Source organism: Myotis nattereri (genome assembly GCF_964212035.1).
Source record: "Myotis nattereri genome assembly, chromosome: 7".
In the NCBI taxonomy this organism is placed as follows: Eukaryota; Metazoa; Chordata; class Mammalia; order Chiroptera; family Vespertilionidae; genus Myotis; species Myotis nattereri.
Genome location: NC_138082.1, coordinates 77,180,212 through 77,201,085, shown reverse-complemented (window position 1 = coordinate 77,201,085; position 20,874 = coordinate 77,180,212). Strand labels below are relative to the sequence as shown.

The following is a 20,874-nucleotide window of genomic DNA, read 5'->3' as shown; positions in this document are numbered from 1 at the left end:
TCACAATGTGCATTAATATTATTTAAACTTTCTCTTAGTTTAATAAAGTAGAAGTCTTTTTCCCTTTAATATTCTACTTGCAAAACAAGTAAAACAGATTTTATCAATTAGGGTAACTAGTTCAATTTATTGAATAACTTTATTAAAACTCTTATCAATCTTTTCATAGCCCAACTAGCAATTCATAATTTCAGTGTTGCATTCCTTTCTTGCACACCTCTCCTCTTTAGAAAGTAAGATTTTTTCCAAAATTTGTTTTTAAATCACCAACTTTCTTTCTTTGCTGCAGATAATATCACCTACTGCATTATTTTTGGCTGCAAAAGTGGAAGAACAGGCTCGAAAACTTGAACATGTTATCAAAGTAGCACATGCTTGTCTTCATCCCCTAGAGCCACTGCTGGATACTAAGTGTGATGTATGTAAAAATTGGGGGGGTTTTTTTGTTGTTGTTTTTTGTTTGTTTGGTTTTTTGGTTTTCTTTGTAAATTTGAAACCTTTTCATTATTTAGACATGATAAAAATATATCCTAATTAGTGTTGCCTTCCAAATGCTGCTTATTCCTATTACCACTTAGGAATGTAATGGCAGGAAGCAATCAGGCAGAGACATATTTCATGTATGTTCATGAATTATAATGTCATTCTGAATTATGTAAGGTACTTTTTAAGTATTTCACATTTTGTTGTTTATCCTCACAGCATACTGTGATATGTGTAGAGGGTAAATCATTTCACCTCCATTGTTCGGGTATGTTCAAAATCAGAGATAAATAACTCAAAATTGTCAGTAAATGAAGGAATAGGAAAACCTTTGGATTTACCTCCAGACCAGTAGTTAATCTTTTTTACAGAATTGTTTCTTTATTTAATGCATATATATTACTACTTATCCCTTTGATACATAAAAATACATTTCACCATGCTTTCATGAGCGCCAAGCACTTTTTAAAAATATTTTAATTTTCCTAAAGAGTAATGCTAGTTTCCAAACAACTTGTTCTCATCAGTATTTTAATAGACCTTGTTTGAAAGCACCATTTTAAAATGCTCTGATATCTTATAACAAGAAAGAATTCTGGGCCTTTAAAATCATTTTTCTAGCACTCTTATTATAGGTGAGTTCTTTATCAGGAACTTTTAAGTACTAAGTGACTACCAGATTATATTAATTCAGTTTGATTTGGATCAAGTTTAAGTTCCAATTAACTATATCTGATTTTATTAATCTAGATGTTGTTATCCTAGATGTTGTTAAGGAAGTAGAATATTAATATAGCCATTCAAAAATAGAGAATGTATGATTATTCAAAAATAAGAACTATTTAAAATTAGTAGTGTCTACTAATTTTACAAATTCAGAATTATTTCTTGTGGTTACTTAGGATATTGTTCAAATAACCGAAATGTATGTTTTAAAAATCAGCTCAGTGACCTTTTCAAATGGGACGTAAATAAAATTAAAGGTACTTTCACTCTCTGGGTTTAGTAGTATGTCCTTATATAAATGAATACTTATATATGATACATTGTTTTCTTACTAACAATATTTCTGGTACTTATGTCATGATCTAAAAATGAGATGGCAGAAAATTTTTCATACCCTTTATTTTCAGAGTAATTGCAGTAGAGGAATTTTTTGTTTGTTTATTTTGTTAATCCTCACCCGAGGATATTTTTTTCCATTTATTTTTTTTTTAGAGAGTAGAAAGGAGGTGGGGAGACAGAGCGAAACATTGATGTGAGAGAGACGCATCAATTGGTTGCCTCCCACATGCACCCTGAGGTATGCACCGGAGGTATGTGCCTTTGACCAGAATCAAACCCACAACCCTTCATTCCGGGAGCTAACACTCTAACACTGAGCAAAGCCAGCTGGGGGATGAATAATTTATTGAGGTTGGGTGTATGATATATTATTTTGGTATTTTATATCTAAAATTTTTCCTTTTAATCTAGAGATTATACAGCTTTTTAAAATTTTTATTTTGCCTTTTTTGGAGAGAGAAAGTTAATTCTAAAAGTAACCTGTTACTGTCAAGAAATTATCACATGAAGGTATCCTAGATTAAGTTGATAAGTCTTTCTTTAAGGTGGGTTTGAATTTGGTGTTCTTATGTGGATTGGTGCTTCCTATCTAATATGTCTTGAAGCACTAATAATACCTAGGTAAAGTTTTATATTATAGACTAGCCCTCCTTCCTGTCATATTATCATTATCATTAGGTTTTTTGGGGTTTTGCTTTATTTACAGAAGTAATTCAATTTCGACTTAGCACAGAATATAAGCTTTCTCCATTTCCTTCGATTTCTTTCCTTCATATTTATAAACTACTCTAATTCTGTTGTAATCAATCTATAATTCTCATGAAACTTAACGGTCTCATAGTCTGGTAGTTATGTTTATCTTAAGCATTTTAATACTGCTGTTTTTACCTCGCAGGCTTACCTTCAACAAACTCAAGAACTGGTTTTACTTGAAACCATAATGCTACAAACCCTAGGTATGTACTTACGTCATATATTTTTATGTGTGTTCTTCAATGCAGTACAATAAGTCTTTACTTAATGTCATCAGTTGGTATTTTAACTAAGTGAAACAACATATAATAAAACCAGTTTACTATGGGCTAATTGATACAAACAAGAGTTAAGTTCCTATGGTATAACAAATGATGTTGAGTGAAATGACATTATTCAAGTGCCTGCTATATATATTCTAAATAAAGGAAAAAATGTCTGGAGTGATTTTATCTTTGATGAAAGTTTCATTTTAAAATAAAGTTTAGGGCCAGAATATTATTGCCTGGTTATAAGAAAACCATTTTTAAAAATTTCATTTCATTTCACATAAACAACCTTTGGTGAGATTTTAATGTTTTCAGATAATTGGGATCCTATGTTTCGTTCTGGCTTTGCATTGGAGAATGAAATAATTCCTCTCAAACTGTTGCACATGATTGTAATGTGTACAAATATACATGGCAGTTCTTGTTCTCCTAGAGCAGTCATGGCGAACCTATGACACGCGTGTCAGGTGACACGCAAACTCATTTTTTTGGTTGATTTTTCTTTGTTAAATGGCATTTAAATATATAAAAATAAATGTCAAAAATATATAAGTCTTTGTTTTACTATGGTTGCAAATATCAAAAAATTTCTATATGTGACACGGCACCAGAGTTAAGTTAGGGTTTTTCAAAATGCTGACACGCCGAGCTCAAAAGGTTCGCCATCACTGTCCTAGAGCTTATAGTCAGTGTTTAATGAATGTATATCATTTTTAATGTGACATAATAGTTGAATGTTGAACATTGTTTTCTAAAAGTTATATTGTCTGCAAAGTTAGTGCAACTTAATTGGCCTCTAAAGATCATTTATTCTGATGTTTCACTTTACCATGACGAAATTGGGGCTTAAGACAGTTTTGACTTTTGTAAAGTCATGTATTACTCCTAGAAGAACATTGTCTTTACAGAGAGCTGGGTTTAAATCTGTAGGCCTCTGACTTGGGCAAAATTCCCCTCTTTACCTTTCATCCTCCATTCTATATATGAGGTGGAATGATAATGCCTACCTTAACATTGTGAAGATGATATTTTTTTTAAAATATATTTTATTGATTTTTTACAGAGAGGAAGGGAGAGAGATAGAGAGTTAGAAACATCGATGAGAGAGAAACATCGATCAGCTGCCTCCTGCACATCTCCTACTGGGGATATGCCCGCAACCCAGGTACATGCCCTTGACTGGAATCGAACCTGGGACCTTTCAGTCCGCAGGCCGACGCTCTATCCACTGAGCCAAACTGGTTTCGGCGTGAAGATGATATATTTAAAAATTGCCACATAGTGTCTGTGTCATAATCATTATTTATTATTGTAGTTATTTTTATTTTATTTATTACTCCATTCCCAAATGTTGAATTCAAATGGTAATCACAGCTTCTCATAATAACTGATTATTTTTATTACAAAAGTAGCTTGTTTGAAATATCACTTGTTTAAAGTTTTTATAGTATAAAAAGATACAAAAACAAAAGTGAGAATATTCTCATTCCCTTCAAATTCAGTAATGTAAATGTTATTGTTTTAGTATATAAAGTTAAATAAATATGAAAATTTAAATATAATGAAAGTTGAAAAAAGAACATTGTATTTTAAAATAATTAAAGATATTTTTTTAAAAATCAGTGTGTTTGCATTATGACAGAGTCTTAAGCATGAAGAATGAATAATAGCATTTTTAAGGGAAACATAAGAATGTATAAGATATACCTCTTTGGCTTTCATTAAAGTATGATTTTGCAGGTTTTATTACAGTTTTATTATGGGAATATAAATAGACCATACAGTAACTTTATAAATCCAGATTACCTATTATTAGGATATTATTCACTTATTGCTTCTGAAGGCATTAGATATGTCCTCACCCTACTTAAGGGTTGATTGGGCATTGAAAGCTTTTCAACATTTTATCTTTGGTTTTAGAAACAGTGATTTAATGAATCTTGAGGCCTACAGGTGTACTTAACTTTAACAGTTTTCTTATTAATGAAACATAGTTATAAGCTAACTTGCTGAAACTTTTGATCTAAGGCATACTAAGAAAATAAGAGCACTGTATTATTTAAAAGGTCATTTTTTACACTGTAGCCCAAAGGTTATATTTATGAAAAATTTTTCACATCTGAAAGAGTTGGAATACACTTAAGAACTCCAGTAAATTCAATAAAAGGGGGAAGGGGAAAGAAATATACTACATAGTTGAATTCCCTGCTTAACATGTGAGGCAAACTTATGATTTTAGTTTATTTTTAAAATGAGGATAATCTCAAACTAATTGTAATTCAGATTTTTGAATAAATATTCCTCCCTGATCTACAAATAGCTGATAATAAATTTTCATAATTGGAACATTGTTTTTGAGAAGAAATGATTTCCTATCAGAGGTATTTAGTGATCATGTCAGTGATAGGAAACATTATCTTTGGGTTTTTTTAATAGTGAAAAATATATTACACATTTATGGTTGTGTGGTGAATGGCATTTCTCAGGCAAGTATTGTAGTGGTAAGTGATTGGGGAAAAAAGTGCTTTTCATTTCAGGTTTTGAGATCACCATTGAGCACCCACACACAGATGTGGTGAAATGTACCCAGTTAGTAAGAGGTAAGTGATCTTTGAAACTTTTTAATTAAATACAATATTTATGATTTTTGTTGTCTATAGTTGATTTAAATGCTATTTTGTTCTTACAGCCTTTTCTTGAATTTTAATAAGGAAAATGTCATTTTGAAGCATTACTTTGTAGTGTTATGTATCTTCCTACTCATCTACTTCTTTTTATATACACTTCAGTGAGAGTTTTATTTCACTAAAAATTTGGAGGGCTTTAAATATTCGGGCTCTCTACCTCCCCTTTGGGCTATGCCTGTCCTATATTTCAGTTACTATTTAAGATGAAGGCCATTAACACATGTGTATAGAGAGTAGTATTAATTTTTAATTATGTCAGAAACTTACATTGACTTCTTGAAGAGACTACAGTATAAGAATTTGGAGATCAACCTCAGATTTTTTCTATAAAAAAATTGTGTTTCTTAGATTTGTCATGTTTGCATATGTCTTGCCCATCTTCATTTGAACAGAATTGGTTTAATACATTTTTCACAGCTCTTTAGTATTACTAAAAATGGTTTCCTTTTTGTGTATAATAAGGAAATAATTATATAGCATGATATGTAGTGTGTAATGTGGCTATTACACCTTTTATAAACAGGAATAAGGAAGCTTTTGTACCTTTTGCTTTACTGCTTATAAAGCATGTGAAACACGTTTTTCTGCTCTTGTTAATGAACCTGGTGTATCTGTTATTTGCCTAGAAATAGTTTTTCACGGTTGCATGTTGTTATACTGCTGCTGCTGCTGCTACTGCTTCCCATTAGAAATGTTACTTACTAATAGCAACCCCTTAGAATCTTTAGTGTGCCTTTTCCTATTACTTCCTTTTTGAAAATTAAATTTTGCAGTTTCATTCTTTTACCACCAGACTTCTTTAGGATTATTCTAAACAAAATGGGTAAGACTTTTGAAGGCCTTGTTTTGTTTTTTAGTGTTTACCTAATTATCCTCACATTTTATTCATTCTAAATTGAATTCATTTTTTACCTAGGTAGGATTTTATATGTTATGACTACATTTTTTTTTTTAAACAAAGGCTCTGTTATCTGACACTACAAGAATTGGACCTCTAAAAATGCCATTAGCACATATTATCATTTGTAAACTTGAACATACTTATAGTTCCTATTCTTTGTGATTGAATATATTTTATAGCACATTCTCATCCCCAGTATTACAGTATAGTATAGATTTGTATAGATAACTAGTGTAGATGTTGAATTAAGAAAAAAAATCTGAGTAGTTCTATTTTCCTAGAAACTTGAAAGGGTAAACTGTTTTGTCAGACTAATGGAAAGCCATATAATTTGTTTTAAATTGAGTCTGATGAAGAATGATATTGAAGGAAGGTATTAATATAGATTAAAATAATACTTTAGTAGGAATTGAAACTGGATTTTCAGCTTAGTATTGTGAAGTTTTAGTCAGCTTTTTAAAAATCGTTTTTCGAAGTTTATTACTTTTTTTGTACTTTCTCCGATATCTAAAAAAGCCAAAGACATAAAGAACATTGATTTGCAAAATTGAATAGTAAATTTTAAAACATTTACAAAAACCAAATTTTATATATCATCCAAAGCAAAATATTAAAATATGAATTTTGTTGTTGTTAATGTTTAAAATGTGACTGACTCTTAAATTTTAGTACAGATTTTATATATGTTTAAACTCCTCTTGTCTGACTAACATTTTGAATAACAGGGTTTGTATCTCCATTTAATAAATTTTCTTTCATGTTTGGTCTCTTTTTTTCTTTGTTCTATTACAATTTCAAGCTAACAAAAGATCATTTTCCCTACATTTTTCCTCTCATGCACAGTGAGGTTATTGAATTTAGACATATTCTGAGGTGAAAACTGCTATGGCAATTTAAAATTTCTTATCTACATATTTTGCGTCTTTTGTGAAGGGAGTAAATGGTTTGGCTTCTTTCAAGTCCTTTACCTCTCTCCTTTCCCCACAAGAGAAAATTGGTATTATGCTCCTTTGCTGCAGAATTGGCTAATGTCATTTTACAGGGACTTTCACTTTTCTGATTTATCCTTCCTTTCCCATAAGGAAAGAAAGCAATACTTAAGTCACACTGCCTCCAGGACATCTGATGCCTTGGCACTCTTAGCACAGCTCTGCTAAGCCCAGGTCCCTTTTTAAGATTCACATGGGGCAGCAGGGATTACAGGTGCTGCAGATAAAACCACCAGGGGGCAAGGATTTTGAGGCCTTTTAAAGAGGGGTGAGTTGAAGGGAACTAATCCTAGTTGAAACAGGGGAAAGTTTATGTCAGTTTCGTGAATGTAATTGGGAGAAAAGGGTGAACTATATATAGCAGAGGCATCCCTATTGGGAAGAATAAGAAGCAGAAGGGGAGGGCCAGTTTTCCATTTCAGTGTCTTAATTTCCATTCTTTGAGGGGGTGACAGTGTTGAAGCATCATGATTCCCTCTACAATACTCATATCATAATCTAAAGTTCTATTAATTGGATTCTATAATTTTTTAAAAACAATATAGTGGAGTTTCCTATATTTGTCCTTATAATGTTTTAGGTTGTTTATTCTCTGTTGATGCTTAGTAGCCTGATGAAAAACTGAGCAGTTGTGCTCTCTGACTTTGGAGGGTGGGGGTTTGTTTTCTTTTATTTTGATGGAAGTGCTAAGCCAATTTAAATATGACTGAGGATTAAGTCTGGCAGGCAACTCTTTGTATTTTGTATTAGACTTCAAAATCTTTTCTTCTTCTTCCTCTTCTTTTTTTTTTTAAATCCAGGAGAATGCTTTATTGCAACTTTTAGCTGACTAGATGCTTAACTTAGTAACAAGTTTAGCCCTTGTAACTGGCTAGCTAAAAGCAAATCGGCTTGTTTCTCAGATCTTTGGGGGATAGCAAGAAACATTTGAGTGAATGTTGTTGAAGATTTTCAGTAGTATAGAAAATGATGGCGCTCTTGTGATATTTGTAAGTAGTAAGTAAAATTTACTTTTTGTGTACACATCTTTGAAGTTTTTGTTATGTTGAGAACTTTTTAATGGTAGCATGTTAAAGCTGATAGTATTGTCTTCGTTTTTCTTTTTTTTTTCCTTACAGCAAGCAAGGATTTGGCACAGACATCCTATTTCATGGCTACCAACAGGTTGTTATCCTGACCCTCTTTGTTGCACTGTTGTAGCACACTATAGCTTCCTTTAATGCAGGGCCCCCTCAATGTGTCTCTTACCCTTGTTGCAACAGGAGACTGGACCATCTACTGTGGTGGTACCTTCCTGTCTGCTTTGCGGTGTATTGTACAAGGGACTTTGGGCACAGAGGGGTTAAATGCACAATGTGAAGTGTAGTGGTGCTTTCTGATGACATATTCTCGATTTGTGAGTGCATAAGTCTAAAATTGGTAGCCTGAATAGCAGCTAAAGATTACACAGAGCTAAACTTAACGTAGAAATTCGAGCAACTTGGTAAGTATAAAGCTATTTCTAGTTTATAATTATAGTTAAATGACAATTTTTAAAATTTCACATTGATCCAATCTTAACTTTAATCATTAAAGTTTTTTAATAAGTAAAATTTCTATAGCTTGGTTATATAATACCCATTAGTAGTAAATTAGAAGTAGTCGACTCTTATCAGTGCCTGGATGTGCATAAGTACAACTTTTACTTTTAAAAAACCTTACTTCCTTTTCAGTTTATATAAATAAAAAATGGTGTGAGTTGTGATTGATCAATAAACATTTTCATTAATTCTGAAACTGAAGTGGAAGAATAGTTTTTAAAAGCCTTTAATATATAATATAAAATTCTGTTCTGTATTGATTATATTAATTATTTAAATTTGTTTTTTTAATGGGTTTCTGGGGAGGAGGGGACCAAACCAGCTTTGTGTGGCCCTTAATTTTTTTGTGACACTGTTAAGTTTTATTTAAAATTTTGGATTGGCAAATAATCTATGTATTTCCTCAGATATATGTTGTTGGGCTTTAACCTCTATTCTGAGGAATTCTGAACAAAAGCAAAAAAACCCCAAAAAACAAATTTAAAACTTTGCTTAGAAAAGCCTACTTGTAACATGTTACATGCCCAGCATAGTGGAAGGAGAAAGTGTTTTTGTAGTTCATGGCAACATTGGGCTTTGAAGCTGTTACGCAAAAGGTAAGTTTTCTCTGTGGCTCTATTAAAAAGACAGATTTACATAGATAAGTGTTAAATTCTCTTTAACTTACTTGAGAATTATGTTTAAGCCACATCAAATGGTAGAATCTCTGATTATAATGCATTGTTGAAATGTGTCACTTTTACCAGGAATCCTCAGCTTTTTCATTACTTTTTTACCATGGTATTACAAAAGAAACAAAAATGCCACCAAAAAAAATTTAAAGTGTTGTACTGGTATATAGTGGTTATTGGAAATAGAAGTGTATTAGGTATGTCTTCACCTCCACTTATAAAGAAATAAAAATACTTTGAATTTAGATGTAAAAGCAAAATTCAGAAATATTAATATATTAGTATTAATAAAATATTAATATACTCGGGCTTAAGAGTATGGGGAATGTTCATAATGTATAGGGCTTTTTTAGTGCTGAAATTTTGTAAATATTAGTGTTAGCTTTTCACATAATAAAGTAAGGTTTTGTACTCTAGGCTTACAGAAGAAAACCTTTATAATTCTGTTTCTGTTCTAATCTTACTGGTAAATGTTTTTTCTTTGTTTTACATATTTGAATTTCTATGACTCTTCGTTTTCAAACATGCGCCACAACAGTCTACATCTTACCACCTTCTGTCTTCAGTACAAACCAACAGTGATAGCATGTGTATGCATTCATTTGGCTTGCAAATGGTCCAATTGGGAGATTCCTGTGTCAACTGATGGAAAACATTGGTGGGAATATGTGGATCCTACAGTTACTTTAGAATTATTAGATGGTAAGTAGAGAAAATAATCATTTTTAAATAAAAAATATTTCTTTTTATTATGGAAAAATTCTATCTAATTCTGTATAGGTTTGAAAACCAGTGAATTCCATATATTCATGCCAAACTGAATAGTTACCAATTCTGCCCCATTCAGCTTCCTTCCTCCCCTGCAGTTTTTAATTTTTAATCCTCATCCAAGGACATGCCTTTATTGATTTTAGAGAGAGGGAAAGGGAGAGGGAGAGAGAAATGTCGATTGGTTACCTTTCATATACACTTCCACTGGAGATTGAACCCAAAACCTAGGTATGTGCCCTGACCGAGAATCGAACCAACGATCTTTCGGTGTACAGCACAGTGCTCCAACCAACTGAGCCACAGCGGCCAGGGCTCCCATATAATTATTTTAAATGCTAATCCCAGATATCATTATTTCATGTATTAATATTTTAGTTTGTATTTCAAAAAATAGACTTTAAAAACAACTATAATTCTTTTTTAACAATTTGGTAATAGATTTTAAAGAATAATTACATGATCAAATGAACACAGGATGAAAATAAGGATTCATTAGCCTAAAAAAAATAAAGTGTACATATATTAACCACCACTGAATATCTCAAGCCTTTTGAGGCTTTTTCAAACTCAAAGATTAGTTTTGTTGAGTTTAAAATGTACAGACTCAAAGTCAGGTATTGCAGAAGATGTGAAGCAATGAACTAATGGTATTTTCTGGGTAACAGTTCTTGCTCTGTAGTTCCACTGATGAAATGTGCCATAGTTGTCTTACATCATTAAATGTGAGTTGACAAGGGAAAATTGGGGGTACAAGTTCTCTAAATTGAACCTGGATTTGAGGGTCTCCTGATAAAAAATTTCTCTTGTTAAAACGTAAGAGAAGTTGGCCAGAGGTAGGAGATTCTTGGAGATTAAGACATTTTAGCTATGTATTATAAATTTCAGAAAAGAAATAGATAACATTCTTACTTAATAGATGTGCCTAAACTAGTATGTTGGGTTTTAGCTTATTCTTTTTGTGGGCTTTCCCCAACTTCCTTCACAAAATTCGAAGCTAATGGAAAATAGGATATATGCCTGTTGCAACTGAGGACATCTAGAAACACAAAATGCATTTTATCAATGCCCCAGAGGCCCGGTGCACGAAATTCATGCACCAGGGATGGGGGGTCCCTCAGCCCAGCCTACACCCTCTCCAATCCAGGACCCCTCAGGGGATGACTGACTGCCTCTCACAATTTGGGACCACTGGCTCCTAACCATTCGCCTGCCTGATTGGCCCTATCCCCTCTGCCTACCTGCCTGATCGCCCCTAACCACCTCTGCCTGCCTGATCGTCCCTAACTGCCTCTGCCTCTGCCTCGGCCCCACACCCGGGACCCAGGCTTCCCTCCCTCTGGCCAGCCACAGGCACCCGGGACCTGGGCCAGCTCCGCCCAGGCCATCCACAGTCATGGTGCAGGCAGCTTTTCTCCCTCTCCCAGGCCGCAGGCACCGGCTCCCGGGACCGCGGGGCGGACGGCTTTTCTCCCTTTCCTGGACCGCAACCGCAGGCACCAGCACCCAGAACCGTGGGCAGGTGGCTTCGCCTGGGCCCGGCTTTGTCAGGAAGGACATCTGGATGGTCATCCGGAAGACGTCCAGTCTAATTAGCATATTACCTTTTTATTAGTATAGAGGCCCAGTGCACAAAAATTTGTGCACTCGGGGGGCATCCCTCAGCCCACCCTGCCCCCTCTAACAGTCTGGGAGCCCTCACAGGATGTTCTACTGATGTCCCTGTGGGGAGTGAGCCTAAGCCACAGTCTGGCCTCCCTCTGTGGAAGGCAACTGGCCGATCAGGTATATAGATACTTTCTGAAGGCAGCACAGACTCCTTCCTTATTTCTTTCCTCTGTGGTTGGAGAATAGGGGACTAAAAGGTGGAGACAGAACTGTGTCTGGGCCTGGGGCCCTTGTAGGCAGCAGAAAGGAGAGGCTGGGGAAAGTCTAGACACGGTTTTCTTCAATTGTCCTCCCTTCCTCCGGGCCCCTCACTCTGTTCTTTCCTTGTCGTGGTGGACGCTTGGGCCTCGGACTGACAGGAGCCCAGCGATGGTGGAGTTCAGCCCCCTCACTTCTCAGCTGAACGTACAATCGCCTCACATTCCAAGTGGAGCTGTTTTCAAGTGGCTAAAGTGCTGGCAATTCATGCCTCCCAGCCTTCCCCCTCTCAGGTTTCCTCCTTGGGTCAGTTGCAAACTTCACCAAGACACCGAAGCAACTCTGCCCTGGTAGTTCTGCACCGGCCCCTGCCCGGGCCCGGCAGGGCACTCTTCCTTGAGGTCTCTGGGTCCACAGTCTGAGCTCAGGGAGGTCACCCAGAGCCCATTCCCCCAGACAGGTGGGGCAGGGGGGCTAGCTTGAAGAGCTGGAGGAAGATGGCAGAGTAAGAGTTGGTATGAACCAGCGCCTGCTTAGCCAGACTTCCTAAGCTCCCCACCGGGCTCAGACTGGGCTCCTTCCCAACACCAGGAGGATCCCAGCTGAGGTCCCCTCCCTGCACCCAGCGCTCTCCTCCCTATTCTCCCACTGGGGGAAGGGAACAGCTCACCTGCTCTGGACCCTGCCAGCCTGGCAGGCTGAGGCACAGGCCAGGCAGTGCAGCCTAGGCTGCTGGTGGCTGTGAGCCTTCTCCCCCTCCCTGAAGCGTGGGGCGGGGTTGCAGCAGCTCACAGCTGCCCCTGGGCACCATGCATGGAGACACCGCTCTCCACTGAGCCACCGTCTGCCCAGGACCTGTGGGGGTTGGGGTGGCCTCGGGCTCCTACTGGCACCACTGAAGCCAGACTCAGCTTGGCCAGCCACCCCCACTGCCGGAGGGTGGCGTATGCCCCACGGGCCTCATTGCCCTCATGAATCCCCATGGTCTGTCCATCCCATCCCAGGAAGTGGCCATCCTGATTGCCATGGCTCACTCCCCGGTGCACTTGGGCCTGCCCAGCAAGCATGTAGGCAGGAGCTGGTCCTCGAGGGGAAGGAGGAGGGATGCGGGCCAGGGCAGAAGAGGGAAACTTGGTGGTGTAAACACAGCCTTCCCCCCCCCCCACCCCCCCCACCTCGTGCCTGCCCTTCGCGCTGCATTCCCGAACCCCTGGGTGCCCCTTCCCAGCACTTGCTCTCGGGCCTTGGGTGGGGATGAGGGACCTGGAGCTGCGGCCTGAAGGCAGGCCTCGCTGGCTTGGAATTGCAGTGGTCGATCAGGGAGGGCTGTGGGGTGCCAAATTCCGCCTCTCTCTCTCTCTCTCTCTCTCTCTCTCTCTCTCTCTCTCTCTCTCTCTCTCTCTCTCTCGGGCCCCGTGTCCCCGGCGGGTGGACGGGGCTCAGGACCCGCTCACCATTGTATTGCTGCCCGCTCTGTTGCTGCTGAGGCAGCGGCGGCAGGGGCTGCTGACCTGGCCCAGGCCCCTGGCCAGCCTCCTTCGCCTGGACCCCAAGCAGCAGCGGAGCTTCCAGCAGCCAAAGCAGCAACAGTAGCCAGTGCACCAAGTGCCTGGAGCCAGCTGGGGGGCGGCGACGGCGGTGGCCAGAGTCCCAGCTCCCCTCTGCCATGGCCCCGCCGGGAGCGCCTGGCACAAAGTTCCCAGCTCCCGGCGCTGGTGTCTGGGGACTTCTTAGGTGCCTCCTCCACCACACCGCCCATGCTTCATGAATCGCAAGTTTCCACGGAGGCGGCAGCTGCAGGATGCAGAGCGGGAGACAGGAGCAGGTCGAGTGAGGCTCGGGCTTGACAGAGGGCACCAGCGCAGAGGAGATCTCCCCGGCGGCAGGGGCAGCTGCTGCCCGCTGGGGATATCTCCTCCGTCAAGCCCGAGCCCGAGCCGTGCTCTGCCCGCTCCCCCGTTTCCCGCTCTGCATCCTGCAGCCGCCGCCTCCGCGGAAACTTGTGATTCATGAAGCGCGGACAGCGGGGAGAGCCCAGGTAGCTACAGTGCTCCAGGGTCGCATCCCACTTTCCTGGCCCTGTGCTGCCGGGCGGGGCTCATGCTAAGGTAAGCGATGCCGCCGATCCCCCGCCCGCCCCTGGGTCGCACATGGGAGTGGGCCCCCTGTCTCCGGTGGGCGGGCAAGGGCTCCGGCGAGGCGATCGGCACCGCTTGCCTTCGCTTCAGCCCCCGCCCGCCCCCCAGTCACACACGGGGGCCTGGATGTCGGCTTGCGCTGTCCTACCCTGCCTGCAGTATGCAAATTAACTGCCATCTTTGTTGGCGGTTAACCGCCACCTTAGTTAGCAGTTAATTTGCATATCGCCCTGATTCGCCTATGGGGAGCGTAGCGAAGGTACGGTCAATTACCATGTTTGCCTATTATTAGATTAGATCTTATGGGGGTACATCATGTTGATACCTCTTATTGCTAGTAATGATAGCCATCATCACTTGGTTAAGATGGTATTTACTGTGTTTCTCCATTGTAAAGTTACTGTTTTTCTCTTTGCAATTAATATCTTGAAGAAGATATGTTGGGATTATACAAATATCCTTCTTTTTCCTCAAACTTTTGCCCACTAATTTTAAATCTATTGATGGATCTTGCCTGCAACAAATATTATTATTGTTTTTGCTTAGTGGAGGTTTTTATTTTGGGGGAATATTTTTTTAATGCTACTAAACTTTCCAGAGATTGTGAGCAAGCATATAAAATTTGGGTGTGAGAGTGATTTTCTTTAAAAATACTAGTTCAGAGCTATGTCTACTGTAAATGCTGAAGGTTGAATAAGAGGGTGATATTGAAGTAGATGAACTCTTGAGAACTTTTTTAATATTGCTCACTTGAGAGAAATTTAATTCATAAAGGCACCTGCTAAGTTATAAATTTAAATTTTATTTTTAGAGTTAACACATGAATTTCTACAGATACTGGAGAAAACGCCTAGTAGGTTGAAGAAGATTCGAAACTGGAGGGTAAGAGAATTGGCAGGGTTTAAGAGATTATCAATTTGTCATTTAACAATTACAAAGCTAACCAGTTTGATGTTGGGGGTTAAATATTCTTATTTCCAGTATTCCTGAATAATTATAATGTATCAGAAGCTATATACACATATATTGTATTCAACTACTATGTCCAATGGACTTTGCCGAGTATTTTATAAATTTTTTATAAACCTCACAATGATGGAAATATTCTTCTCATTTTACAAATGGGGAAGTTAAAGCCTAGACAAGTTAAGTTGCTTTCTCAAATGGTGGCTAGGTTGTGTATCGAATTCCAAAATTAGTGCTTTCAACATTTTATAGTCTTGTTTTATGCTTATAAATACAGAATTTTTATAACCAAAGAATTGTGTACTAAATTCCTTTGTTGTCATTGCTTCTTTTGTGTTTTATTTAAATAGGCTGATCAGGCGGCTAAGAAACCAAAAGTAGATAGACAAGTATCGGAAACACCGCTTCTTGGTTCATCTTTGGTCCAAAATTCCATTTTAGTGGATAGTGTTGCTGGTGTGCCTGCAAACCCAAGTTTTCAGAAACCATCTACATCAGCATTCCCTGCACCAGTACCTCTGAATTCAGGAAATATTTCTGTTCAAGACAGCCATACGTCTGATAATTTATCAGTACTAGCAGCAGGAATGCCAGGTACCTCATACAGTTTGTCGTCACACCAAGAATGGCCTCAACATCAAGAATCAGCAAGGACCGAGCAGATATATTCACAGAAACAGGAGACATCTCTGTCTGGTAGCCAGTACAACATCAACTTCCAGCAGGGACCTTCTCTCTCCCTGCATTCAGGATTGCATCACAGACCTGACAAAATTTCTGATCATTCTTCTATTAAGCAAGAATATACTCATAAAGCAGGGAGCAGTAAGCACCATGGACCAATATCTGCTACTCCAGGAGTTATTCCTCAGAAGATGTCTTTAGATAAATACAGAGAAAAACGTAAGCTAGAAACCCTTGATCTGGATGTCAGGGATCATTATATAGCTGCTCAGGCAGAACAGCAACACAAACACGTTCAGTCGCAGGCAACCAGCAGCAGCTCTGTAACTTCTCCCATCAAAATGAAAATTCCCATCACAAATGCAGAAAAACCTGAAAAATATATGGCAGATAAGAAGGAAAAAAGTGGATCGCTGAAATTACGGATCCCATTACCACCCACTGATAAAAGTGCCAGTAAAGAAGAACTGAAAATGAAGATAAAAGTTTCTTCAGAAAGGCACAGCTCTTCTGATGAAGGCAGTGGGAAGAGCAAGCATTCCAGCCCACATATTAGCAGAGACCATAAAGATAAGCACAAGGAACATCCCTCCAACCGCCACCACCCCAGCAGTCACAAGCATTCCCACTCACACAGTGGCAGCAGCAGTGGTGGCAGTAAACACAGTGCTGATGGAATACCACCCACTGTTCTGAGGAGTCCTGTTGGCCTGAGCAGTGATGGCATTTCCTCTAGTTCCAGCTCTTCAAGGAAGAAGCTGCATGTCAATGATGCATCTCACAACCATCACGCCAAAATGAGCAAAAGTTCCAAAAGTTCAGGTAGTTCATCTAGTTCTTCCTCCTCTGTTAAGCAGTATATATCCTCTCACAACTCTGTTTTTAACCATCCCTTACCCCCTCCTCCCCCTGTCACATACCAGGTGGGCTACGGACATCTCAGCACCCTCGTGAAACTGGACAAGAAGCCAGTGGAGACCAACGGTCCTGATGTCCATCACGAGTACAGTACAAACAGCCAGCATATGGACTACAAAGACACATACGACATGCTGGACTCGCTGTTAAGTGCCCAAGGAATGAACATGTAATTGTTTGTTTAGGTCAATTTTTCCTTTCCTTTTTTAATTTAAAGATTGTTAGAATGGAATCCTCCTGATCTAGCAGTGGTAACACCTGCCGTTGCTGCCACTGTTTCAATATTTGTAAGTGCTGCTTTATTCTTCATTCTGAAAAGAAGAGATTATAGTAAACAAGTCTTTATCTCCACATATGATAGTGTTATAAATACTGTAAAAGCATGGAAGGTGCAAAACTCAGTATTTCTACAATTGCAGCTGAGAACATTAGGATGAATGGCTGGCTGCTTCTAGGAATATAAGATGCCTCAAGCATTTGTTATTTATAATTTGAATACTGTAGCTATATTATTTTTGTTGTTGCTTGACTTTTGAATGAGTGTAAATTGTTTTCTTTTGTGTATTTATACTTGTATGTATGATTTGCATGTTTCAATGTTAAAGGGATAAAACAGTATACTGAAAACAGTTTACAGGAAAGTGGAGAAAAATGTACATACATTTTTGTATGTTTAGATATTACCATAAATACTCAGGATTGGAGCTGCTTGTAAGTATAACAATATACAGAATAACTTTATTTTATCTTGTCAGAGTCCATCACTAATCTAAAACAAAGGTGGCACTTTTCATGTTAACCTTAAACTCTAGGCCTTACTGGAAGCCTCTGAAGGGGGACGCTTCAGTACCTGATGGGTATGCAGTGCCACAGATGGTCACTTACACTGTGAGGCACTGACCTGCCTTCAGAGGTTTTGACCAGATTGGCTGCTGAAATAGCCCCTAGTTTTCTAAAGGCTTGAAGAGGAAAAAATTAAGTTTACATACTCTTGATGTGAAGTGCAGTTAAATGTTTGTTGGTTTGTTGCAGTACTATAACACAGAGCTGTTAATAATGGTTATGTAGATTACTGTGATTTGAAAACTAAATTCACAAAAAGTACATAGTGAAAAATTAAGTTTTTTTCCTTAAAGAAAAAACGTCAACACTACATAGTTTAACAGTAAATAGGGATCGCGTTTCCTTCAGCATTCGGAATGACAGTGTATTCTCAAACATACTCCTCCCCTCAAGCTTGTTTGTGTGTGATGCCACATTTCTTTTTCAGGTAAATTCAGTCTTCCTTTAAAAATAAAATTAAAACTATTACTCTCTCAGTTCTTTTATATTCTAACAATAAATAAAAAGATCACTGTGCATTGTATCTGTATTTATAGCTTATCAGGAACCTCTGAGAAAAAAAGGTAGACAGCTAGTGGAGGTTTTACATTTGTTTGCACGTCTCAGTATAGTCCTGTTGAGGTCATATTGGCACAGTCATCTGACTTTGAATAAACAATAGACATTAATTTGTTTAAAATTTGTTTTAAACAGCAGTAATACGGCCCTGGTTTATCAGTGAGTCTTCTATTTATTCTGTGGTAAATCTTTGAGCTGTTGAGTATCTTTGAGATGGGTTGAATTCAGCTTCTGTTGAACTGAAAGCTGTCTTCATTTTTCCTCTATGTATATGATTTATTTTTGTTTTAAAAAGCCACTGATATGTGCACAATTGTAATTTTATTCAAGTATATTGCAGTTGTAAATATGAGAGTTTAATCTTGTGCTCTACTTTTATTTAGCAATTACCTAATTTGCCAATAGCTTTATAATTTTTTAAAAGATAATTGTTTGTTATTTTGTTAATGTTATTTGAATTTAGTATAGTAGGAGCTTCTTTCTAGGGACTTTCCCTAGCTAGCATGTCCTAACATTTGTTTGTCTTGCATAACTTTAGTAATCTTTGTCATTATGTGTAACTTTGTTCTGTATGGCATATTATTGTTATCCACAAACATAATTTTGATGCAGTTATACTTTGACAGTGGTACATAATCCAAGGACTAGTATATAGAATTAAGCTGAGTACAGAATGAGGGAGGGAAGGGTTTTGTTCTTGGTAATTTAGATGTGAAACCTCTAAGGAGCTATCATGTGAAACTACATAGTGTGGTTATGCTACTGTATACTTAGGGATGATAATACCAGGAATTTTAATAAGATTTTGTAAAGAATATCCAGAAAATTAGTGAACATATTTTCAGTATGACATAGAAAACAATGTGAATATTTAAGGTCTGTGACTATACTTAAACTTCACAAAGAATTTGCAGAATTGTTTTGAGATGTGGGAATAAAAGTAATTTTGTTGAATCTTTATTGGTGCTAATGATGGACAGTTAAAAAGTTGGCTAGTGTATATTGTTATGGGTCAGTACTTATTAGTACTTCCAAAATTGAATTTAAAATGCTATGTATTCACTTTTCACTCTGTAAATGTAAATCTTTACAATGACTTTATTTATTAAAGGGCAGCCAGTTGTAATTTTTACAGGATTGTGTGAGCTGTTCAAACTCTTTAACTTCTGAACGGGACATTAGCTTCCAAAACCATGAAGGGGATAAATATGGAAATCCTTTTAAGTTTCAATTCCATTCAGTGAAAATTCACATAATTCATATTACCATGAATTTGCTTTAGCTGTCTCATTAGCCTGGTCCCAGTAGGCTCAACCAAAGAAAAAGACTCTAGAGAATGGACATTATTTCTGAGTCTTCTTGTAAGTAGCCATAAATGAACCAAAATAGTATCACCAAATTTAGGTATGAAATTCCACGTGTGCAAAGTACTGTTAAGGTGAAACATTTTTGATGAGATTTTTAAAACTATTTGAAATATTAAAAAGCATTATCTTTTAACAGCGTATAAAAGAGTGATTCATTTTTTAGTTGTGTCCTCCCCAGGTCATAGGTTGTTACCTTTATGCAGAAGCACACTGCATACAAAGGCTTTACTTCTACCTCTTTCAACCAACTTTCCAACATTGAGCTGTGCCCCCTAATATTTGCCTTAGCTACTTTAAAACACAGTATTTTAGAACCAAAACAAAGGAATATCTTTTCACAGAAATTTTCCTGGAGGCCTACTTTACAAAACTGGCAGTAGTATTTATTGGTAAGACCTTGCAAAAATCCTAGTTATTTTTTCTTGTTTAAATCTGAGGTTCCTTTCTTATTGCAGGTTTTTAAATACTGAAAAGTCATATAAATCATCCCTAATTTTATCTTTGAGTGTACTTATAGATGCAGCTGGCTCTTCCTATGAGCCTGCTATTCATTCTGATTAGAGTTCATTAGAGTCCAAGAAAATTTCTACGGTGATACCTGATTTCATAATTTCATGAGGGGTGTTTACATTACTTTGTACTCTTAGAAATCTTCAAAACTGAAAGGTTTTCTGAAAAAAGGACTAGCCAGAGTAAGGGTCAGGTCCTGGGGCTTACAGTCTAAGCCACCATCCTGGGGTGGGTGAGGCTCTTTCATACAATGAGTTTGGGGAAGAAAAGTGTAAGAGGTTATGAAAGAATTTACATTGGCTCTAGATAAAAGGGGCTGGAAAAGGTGAAACGGGGACCATCCTAGGATAGGCTGTAAAGGAAAGGTATTTGATGCTTTTGTATTGGTTGTGGGCAACAGTTTGGAATATTCATGTGTAAACTGGATGAGACGTCATCTGTTAACTGATTTACTTCCTGTCTCTCCCACCCTCCAGCCTGGTGTAATTTAATTTGGGATAGGACATCAGAATTTTCCTCTTGTCAGTTGGGTACCTTAATTTTGGCCTGTCTATCCCCTTAGAACTAAAGAAATGACTAGTTGAGTTCTATTTTAGATTAACCAATTTAAAGTGGGTTTTTTTTTGTTATTGAATACCTTGCCTTAAAAGCACCTAAAGCACATTTTTGTTATATTTGATCAGTTAAAATGGCTGATTTTTATTCCTATAACCAACCTTAGAAATAAACAGTGAATGACTGTTATGTACTCTTTAAGTACCCTTGGTTGATGAGATATTTTAGGGCTTTGGAAATAAGTAAGGACTTTTTTAACACGGTATATTATCTGTAAAGGAAGGAGGTTGTATTGTCAAGAAA

The 20,874-nt window shown here is 37.8% G+C and overlaps 1 protein-coding gene across 5 annotated transcripts in view; it reads left to right on the top strand.

Annotated features, from left to right (window-relative positions):
• Positions 1-19,276, top strand: part of CCNT2 (cyclin T2) — a 44,333-nt gene extending 25,057 nt beyond the window's left edge. Inside the window, exons 3-10 of one of the 5 annotated variants that reach the window (XM_081095383.1) lie at positions 290-418; positions 2,444-2,504; positions 5,108-5,170; positions 8,266-8,311; positions 9,937-10,100; positions 14,982-15,052; positions 15,487-16,642; positions 16,744-19,276. In XM_081095383.1, coding sequence (XP_080951509.1) covers positions 290-418; positions 2,444-2,504; positions 5,108-5,170; positions 8,266-8,311; positions 9,937-10,100; positions 14,982-15,052; positions 15,487-16,642; positions 16,744-16,811 — 1,758 coding nt within the window. In that variant the 3' untranslated portion in view covers positions 16,812-19,276. Of the gene's footprint in view, positions 1-289; positions 419-2,443; positions 2,505-5,107; positions 5,171-7,341; positions 8,144-8,265; positions 8,631-9,936; positions 10,101-14,981; positions 15,053-15,486 lie in introns of those variants that run through there. The other 4 variants (XR_013996217.1, XM_081095382.1, XM_081095385.1 and 1 more) reach the window with 4 other exon arrangements.
• The last annotated feature ends 1,598 nt before the right edge of the window (positions 19,277-20,874 follow it).